The sequence below is a fragment of the Cinclus cinclus genome, chromosome 1 (assembly GCF_963662255.1).
Source record: "Cinclus cinclus chromosome 1, bCinCin1.1, whole genome shotgun sequence".
Classification (NCBI taxonomy): Eukaryota; Metazoa; Chordata; class Aves; order Passeriformes; family Cinclidae; genus Cinclus; species Cinclus cinclus.
In genome coordinates, this window is record NC_085046.1 from 41,206,450 (window position 1) to 41,214,883 (window position 8,434).

General features: G+C 42.2%; 1 protein-coding gene across 4 annotated transcripts in view; it reads left to right on the forward strand.

Moving 5' to 3' along the window:
- The window catches only part of CNOT10 (CCR4-NOT transcription complex subunit 10), a 31,110-nt gene extending 23,584 nt beyond the window's left edge, over positions 1–7,526 (forward strand). For 2 of the 4 annotated variants that reach the window (XM_062508958.1, XM_062508976.1), the window contains 6 exons: positions 1,861–1,974; positions 3,299–3,429; positions 4,205–4,240; positions 4,347–4,474; positions 5,737–5,812; positions 7,239–7,526. In XM_062508958.1, coding sequence (XP_062364942.1) covers positions 1,861–1,974; positions 3,299–3,429; positions 4,205–4,240; positions 4,347–4,474; positions 5,737–5,812; positions 7,239–7,393 — 640 coding nt within the window. In that variant the 3' untranslated portion in view covers positions 7,394–7,526. The remainder of the gene's footprint in view (positions 1–1,860; positions 1,975–3,298; positions 3,430–4,204; positions 4,241–4,346; positions 4,475–5,736; positions 5,813–7,238) is intronic. The other 2 variants (XM_062508967.1, XM_062508985.1) reach the window with 1 other exon arrangement.
- The last annotated feature ends 908 nt before the right edge of the window (positions 7,527–8,434 follow it).

The window sequence follows — 8,434 nt, forward strand, 5'->3', positions numbered from 1 at the left end:
AAAGGCAGTTTTATTTAGGGCATGTGGAGGCTCAGTGATGCTGGAAGTCTGCCGTGCTCAAAGGCGACCTGTGGAGTTTTGTCAGAATCCTGACCGGGGTGAAAAACTAGTTTGTCTTTTCCCTTGTGGTGCAATTCTTCTGCTCCGGTTGGCTGTCAGCTCTCCTGAGCATTTGGTTCAGCCAACTCAACAATGGATCCAAGTGCAAGAACACAACTGCAGGAGAGGAAACCTGAATGCTTTCCTCCTTAGATGACTGTTGCGGAAGGCTTTTGCCAGCTCTTACGTGGCCCACACCATGACTAGGGCTTATAGCAGAGGAGTAGGTTTCATCCTGTTGTGTGATTGGAGCGTGTGTTGTGTTTGAATTTACGCTTGCAGAAATAAAAATAGGCTTTAAAAAAGTTGGGGGAAATGTAAGACACGTTGATGGGAAGGGCAGTAACAACTAACTCTGCAGGCCCTGGCTTGTGTCTAAAGGTATTTTGCTGGTGACACTCAGCACCTCTGCTGATTTAAAAGCTCTATTTCCTCGAGGCAGAGACAAAAAGAGGTTAGAAGCAGGCTGTTATTGCAGAGATTTTGCTTCCCCATTCCATCCCCCCTCCCCAGTCACAACCTTTCAGAAATATTTTAGGTTTAGGACTTGAGCTGGGAAGCTTTCCTCTCTTTCTCTCAAGCTTTTGTATGTGTTCAGATTTGATGTGACATCTGGGCACGGTGGAGAGGAAGTGGGGGGTAGGGGGAAACACTGGAGAAGTTTCTTATCCTGCTTGCGCATAATTAAGGAGCATGCCTCCTGGGAAAGGGGAATAAAGGCACCCCAGGTCCTGCCATGAATTACATGACTTACTGCTGGACCAAAAGCAGGCTTGACAGTTGCCAGAAGGTTGGCGCAATAATAGCCCGCCTACCAGCGGGAGAGCCGACGGTTCTCCTCCCGTTGCTCCCAACGTGAGACCCCACTCAGAGCATCCACTTGTCCTCCCTGGGGAAGAGCAGAGTCCTGCTCACAGCAGGGTGTTGTGGGCAGAGGCTTGTGCCCTGAGGACAAGGCAGCCTGCACTGAATAATGTTTTACCAAGTGGAAAATATCCCCAAGAACGGTGTTTGGAGAATGGGGCAGTTAGTACAAAGTGTGAAGCTTGGCCTAATGATGGCATCCTGATGTGGGGTTATTGTTTGAAGATGGAAAATGTGAGTAGTTCAGATTTCATTAAATGAACTGCCAGAGATTTTCCTGGTCTTGGAAAGATAAGCAAGTCTGTGATGGCAACAAAATGCCATGGATCAATCAGAGTCTTGGTACTGGGTTACAGCCCTCAATTGAACACAAAACTGGAAATGCCTTTGTCTCCCCGTGTGCAGACATTGTGCAGTAGAAGAGTGAAATATGTTACAGCTTAATTGATAGTTACTGTGAGTTTTATAGCAATCTAGAAATCTAGTATTCTTCTCTACAACAGAAGGTAAGCGCAGAGGAGTGCAAATGAGAGTCCAAGGCAAGACCAGTAAAAAGAATGTGAGAAAGAGAACCTGTCCATGAAAAAAATGACACAAATGGCAAAGTCCATCTTTTCTTAGTCTGTTCTCTATGATGAAAACTGCAAAATCTTACTAAGCATACCATGGTGATCCTTGGTTTACATCCATTGTTCAACTGGGCCCATAAATAATGAAAACCATCTCTTTTACTTCGTAGTTAGATGGGAGGTCATTATTGAAAGTTTGATTTATTTCTTTAGCACTAAACAAGAAAGAAAATTTTTCAGGTGTATTTGGAATCACAGAATTCTCCATTTAACATATTGGCTCTCTCCCCCTCCCCCCCCCTTTTTTTTTTGGTCTGTTTCCTTCCAGGTGCTCGATCCTTGCGTGTAGTGCTTACGTGGCTCTGGCTTTGGGGGATAACCTTATGGCATTGAATCATGCAGATAAACTTCTGCAGCAACCAAAGCTCTCAGGGTCTCTTAAGTAAGTCTGATGGGGTAATTTCTTCTTTCTCAGCCCTGTTTTTTGCTGGAGGGTTCTGAGGTGAACCTTCCAATGTCTGTAGTTGCTTGCCAAATCTGTTTGATGCAAAGAATTGCTTGGCCTGCTCCTGTTCTTGTTGGAGCCCTGACTATATGTCCATTGACACACAGGAGCATGAATTCCCTCCTTTGTGTGTGAATTCCATGTAATTTGGAATCAATTGCTGCTTTTGTTGCTGTTTCTCCAGCTCTGGGTCCCATGCAGCAGCAGGACCATCAGGTCTCTGTCGCGATTCACTGTGGATTTGCACATGCTTGGCGCAGCACAAGGGGCAGGGATGTGCAGCTGTGGGTAGACAACATCAGCCCAAAACTACGCAGCTGAAAGGTTACTTATGAAACTGCAGCCTCAGAGGGGAAGGTTTGCTCAGTCACTCAGGGTAACAGATCTTGTCTATGCAGGACTGTCACTTCACCTGCTACTGCTGCTTGTGTAGGTTCCATTCTCCAGTTTCTCTTGTTCACTTCTCATTTGGCACTATATTTTTTGGAAGGATATTCAAAGCGCACTTTTTTTTCCCCACCAGTTCTCATACAGCTGTACAAATTCAAAAAAGGTAACTTCAGTCCTATCCCTCTGACACTATGCATTTAATGCACAGGATAAAGTATAGCAGAGGTTTTTACAGTGGTAATATTTTTCAAAACTGGTTATGTACTTATGGAAGACAAGGTAACTCATGCTTATTTTTGTATGCTGGCACCATGCTCTAAACTGGTCCATGCCAATTAAATTCTTTGGCTTCTGTTCTTCACACTACTGCAGGAGCTCATCCTTTTGCACAGTCATTGTATTAGCAAGATTTTTGAGGAGTTTGCAAGATAACACATAATTTTGTGTTAGTGTTGTGTAATGAAGAAAATGCTAAATAACAGTCTTTTGCAAAGACAAGGAGGTGTGTCTCTTGGTCCCAGGTGTTTTATTTTTATTGAATGTAAAATAATATCACTTTAAGTTGTAGATATATCCATATTCTGGGGTGGTTTTTCTTAATTCTCTGAGTAAAGCCCCACCAATGTACTTTCTCTGTGGAATGACAACTCCTGTTGGATGAATTGTCATTATTCAGGTGTGGATTTTTTTATAACTTTGGTGCCTAAAAGCAGTAAATGGTGGAACTGGGTTTTATGACAGTAACTTAGGAGCAAGTGTTCCCAGTAATAGTTCCCATGTATTCACATGAAAAACTGTATTGTTAGTCTCACATAACAAACTGTGGAGATTGCTATGCTGACATTTGTACCCTGACTCTTTGGTATTGTAGGTTTCTTGGGCATTTGTATGCAGCAGAAGCTCTCATCTCTCTAGACAGAATATCTGATGCCATCACTCACTTGAACCCCGAGAATGTCACTGATGTTTCCCTTGGGATCTCTTCAAATGAGCAGGATCAAGGTTAATGCATCCACACTTCATTATAACTGGTTATGCTTTCAACTGCCTTCCTGCTGTAACTTTGTAGACAAAAATATAAAGATGATTAAGACATTTTGTTTGAAGACCTGTAGGTTATTGCAGGGAGGGGGAGGGTGTTTTCTGTTCTTTTGTTGATGTGTTTTTGTTTTCCTGGCTTCAGTTCCACTTTGTGTTTGGTGTGTCTTTTCCTTGTTTGTCATTCCTATGAGGTGGTTAATTCTGTAGCATTAATACGATTGTATATTGTAGTATTTTTGACTTGTTTGAAGGAAACTTTTGAAAGCTGCTTTTGTTAAATGTGCTAGTATGGTTAAGTTTGGGTTTTATACCATCTCTTCCAGCTTTTTGGTCTTTAAACCAGGCTTTGTCATACCACTGGAGTCTACTTTAGTGAGATATAGGAGTGGGGAGAACTTGGTTAATCTGAATCTTAGTCTTGTTTGGGAGTGTGTTTTCTGTAGTAGACAAATGCTTCAGAACCATCTGTACAGTGAAGTCTACAGCAGCTCTGATTCCAGTGACATGCTTGCAGTTTAAACTTCACTGTACTCATCTGCAAATCTAAAAGCACAACACTGAAGATAGGAAGTCTTAAATTATGTAAACTCTTGAGCAAACCAATCTCTTTTCCCTCTTTAATGTCAGACTGTGAGAAAAGCAGGAAATTTGTATCTTTGTATTATTTTTGTAATAACCTTTTGAAAAGGTCATGGAACATGATGGGTTTGTGTTTGGTTTTTTTTCCCCTCTGCAGGGTCTGACAAAGGAGAGAATGAGGCAATGGAATCTTGTAAGTACCAGCCACTGTATTCAGCAGAGTACAAGAACTTACTTGGCCAGTTGGAATAAAAGTGTAAGAAAAACAAGAATTTTATTTTTTTTTTTTTCAATTGAAGCTGGCAAGCAGACACCACAATGTTACCCCAGTTCGGTTACATCTGCACGAACAATGATGTTATTTAACCTTGGAAGTGCTTACTGCTTGAGGAGTGAATATGACAAAGCTCGAAAGTGTCTTCATCAGGTATGAAAAACAAATCTCAAGGCAGCTTTAAGGACAAATGTACTTCCTTCAAAGTGCCATTCAGATCACAGGAACTGAAATGGTGATTTCACAGCCCAGGCTTATTTGCAGACCCTACTGAGATGGTGGCTTTCTTCTGTCTTTGTGAACCAGTCTCTATTAAAAATGAAATTAATTCCAAATTCCTCTTTGTGTAAAAAGTTCAGTAGCACTAGAGGCAGCATTTTATTTTCCTTGGGTCATGTCACAACAGTGGAAGATGGCTGGGAAGCCTTTTCATGTTTTCTAAGTTTACTTGTTTGTTTGGGTTTTTTTGTGGTACTTTTAATGGTCTAATAGTAATTGTACAACTCAGAGAAAGTTTTCTCACGAGTCACTTAATAACTCACCATCAAAACTATTATCTTTAGGGCTGTGAGGACAAACAGCAATTCTGCTTCTGTCTCCTTGTCTGCCTCTTGTCCCAAGAATTCTCAAGTACTGCTTTTGAAATGCTGTCTGCAAATAGCCTGTGTCACATCACTTGGTCTTTCTCATGGCTGGGACCCATCTCTTTCAGTTATAATGCTGCTCTTTTTGCAGCCACTCCTGTCTGTCCTTGGATGTATTGCTGAGCTACAAACTGAAACAGCGGCTTCCAAATTACTTAACAGTGGTTGTGTATGTGAACAGATTCAAATCCTCTGAGGGTCTCAGCTACTTAAGGCAGTTGTCTGGCTCTTTTTCTTCCTGAGTCTTCTTATAATGGGGCAGGTGTCTGTGCTTGGGCTCTGTAATACCTGTGCAAAGCCCAAAGGAGTGCATTGCCACCCATGGATGTAAAATACAGTGAGGCTCTGCATCTACAATAAATGAATTGACTTCATAGCTGGAAAATGGTTGTATATGGAAAGTTAATGAACAATCCTTGTTAACTTTTTATTATGAACTTTGGAGCAGTGGAGGTTACCTTCCTCACCTGTCACCTCACCAGGAAGCCACGTTAGGTTGGCCCAAGAAATACAGATCCATATGAACATAAGCACACAGCAGATGGTCTTGCTAATTAGTGTGAAACAATCTTGCTATGTAGATAATCTTGCAGTCTCTCCTTGCATGCTTAAACCTGATGGAGTGTATGAGTCTGAAAAAATCTGGTCTTAGTTGATGAATTGGTATTTAGTTTTGTTACCTAATTTGGTGGTAGCAATCTTGTCAAGAGGCACTTTTGTTGTGCTGGGTCTTAAGCACTTTTTCTCTTCACCCCCTTCTTTTTCAATAAGGCTGCTTCGCTGATCCACCCCAAAGAGATCCCTCCAGAGGCCATCCTGCTGGCTGTGTATCTTGAATTGCAGAATGGTAAGTTGGGAAATGTTCTGTCAACCTAAGTTTGGGATACAAAGGGATCATTGTTCCTACACTATATAGAGAGTTGTGCCATTATTTTGAATGGTACCCTTTAGGCCCTCCCACCATTTTAAACTGCTGTGGATCCACATATGTGGATCCACCTTCCCTTCCACAGTTTATTGCCATCCTGTTCTTACACACTCCAGACCTCCGAAGGATTAAATTCCTGAGCTAAAGTTTTCTATCTTGGTGCTGAAGTCAGCAGCCATGGATGCGAGCACCAGTAAAACCCTTGATGAGTTTTATTCTGTAAAGAGGGTTTGAAAAGCTTTTTTCATTAAAAGGCAACCACAATCCAAGTTTCCCAAAGAAGCTATGTCAAGGCCTGTGTAACAAGTATGGCAGCCGAGCTCGTCATACTGATAACTCTGTCTTCCACAATGCTTTCTTTTGAAGGTTCACTTTGTTTGTATGAGGAGAAAGCTCTACATAATGGGAAACTGGAAAGCTTGCACTTGAATTCTGCAGTGTGAGGAGTCTGGTGCAGCTGCTGCTTGAAGCTGTCATGGTTGCAGACCTGTGTCCCTTGGGGGGCACTTCATATCCAAGTGTTGTGAAATGCTGTGTGTGCCTTTTCCAATTGAGTGATGTTGCATTGCAGGCAGGCAGAGGATTTGAGCATTTGCATGTGGAATTGAAAATTCTGCAAAAGATGTTTCGAAGTTGGAATTTTGAAAACCTTTATTTCTGCAACAAATATGTACAGAGCAGAAGAGATTAGAGAGTGGGATTTACATCCCTCATCCTATTCTAAGTATATAACTAAAAGAGGCTAAAGACATTTTTTGTTCTATAAATGACAACACAACGGTGCATCTCGTCTGAAACGAAAACTTCAGGCAGGGAGGGAGGGAGGGAGAAGTGCTCTCCTCAGAACTCGGTGTCTTTTCTCCTGTAATTTTACAAGTTTAATTCTTAACAAAGCATAAGTCTTCCATGTATACTGGTGGTTATTTGATGGACCATACATACAATTGAAAATCAAATTTTCTTCTTTTAAAAACATGTTTTGTCCCCTTGGCATTCACCTTACTGTCTGCAATGTCACTGTTTGAGGACATTTTGTGTGAGGTCTAGCACCTCACTGTGCAGCTGGGAGAGAGGAGGTGACCTTTGGGAAATCAGAAGGTGCTTTGGCATCTTCCAGCTCTGAGGTAAAAGCTTGATGTCTTCAGCTAAGAATAGGTGGACTCAATCAAAACTATTTATTTCAAATTTCCTGTTCTCTACTGCTTTTCCTATCTGTGCAAGGAGAGGAAGGATGGTGGTGCACCTGGCCTGGGCCCAGGGCTGGCTCATCATCTCTGTCCCTGAACAGTAATTCATATGTCATAAAATGGTATTTTGGGTATTTTAATTGAAACTTGTCTTATAGGTAACACACAGCTGGCACTGCAGATCATCAAGAGGAACCAGCTGCTCCCTTCTGTGAAAACACTCTCTGACATGAGGAAAAAGCCTGTTTTCCAGCCAGTTCACTCAATCCAGCCCATTCAGATGCCAGCTTTCACCACTGTTCAAAGGAAGTGAGGTTGTGCTTTAACCTGCTGCTGCCCTGATCCTGGGGGCTTGGGATTTTGTATATTTTTTTATCCTAGGACACCTGAATACCCCAATTGCTGGAGTGTGTTTGTTTATGTAAATTTTTAATAAAAGGTGTAAACCAAAAGACTCCTTTGTAAAGGTTATTTCGTGAATGATAGGAGGCTGGTACTTGCTTTGAATGAGAGTGGCAGTTCATTTACAAAAAAAAAAAAGTTATCCAAGTGTGTAATTCAGCTCTTTTTGAAGAGAATAGAGGGGAGAGCAGGGAGTAGAGAGAACCATTTACCTGAACTAAAGTCCTGCTGAAAGAGCAGTTGAGCTGTTGTGTTAGTTGCTGTTTTGAGTTATATGAGCCATACTCTTCCTCTGTTTCTGTTGGCTTTTTTTTTTGGTGTGTGTGTGTGTGTGTTTGGTTGGGTTCTTTTTCCTCTCCCTGGTTTTCCTTTGCCCAAAAGAAAGGTGTAATGGTGTAGGTAGAGAGGAAGCAGGGGCCTGGCTATAAGATTGTTGTGGGGTGCTTTTTTGGTTGGTTTTCTTGGGGGGGGGCAGGGGATTGGGGAGTTTTTTGAGATGTTTTTGTTGGGGGTTTGGGGTATTTTTGGGAGGTTCTGGCAGTTTTTAAATCTGTTTTTTTAATGTGGAGCAATGCCTCCTTAATTTAAAAAAAATAAAATTTGCCTTTTACTCAAAGGACGATGGCAGCATAATCAAGGACCCTCTGCTTCCTTACTGTGAGCACAGGAGGGGAGGAGCCATCCTGCCTTGAGACCTAATGCAGGCAGAAGATAAATGGAGCCCAGCACTCCTCACTCCTCTCACAGTCCCTCCAGGGCTGTTTTGTGCCATGTCAGCTGTCCTGATAGTCTCCAGGGTAGAGCTGAGCTACCACGTTATCTCCCTGTGCTGCTGCTATTGTACTTTGCCTCCAGCCAGCACCAAGGTCACTTTTCCAAGCAGTACTTTGGAGTCAGGGCCTGGCACTTCTGCTCTCCGTAATGTGAGTGTGAGGGAATACGGATGTATCTA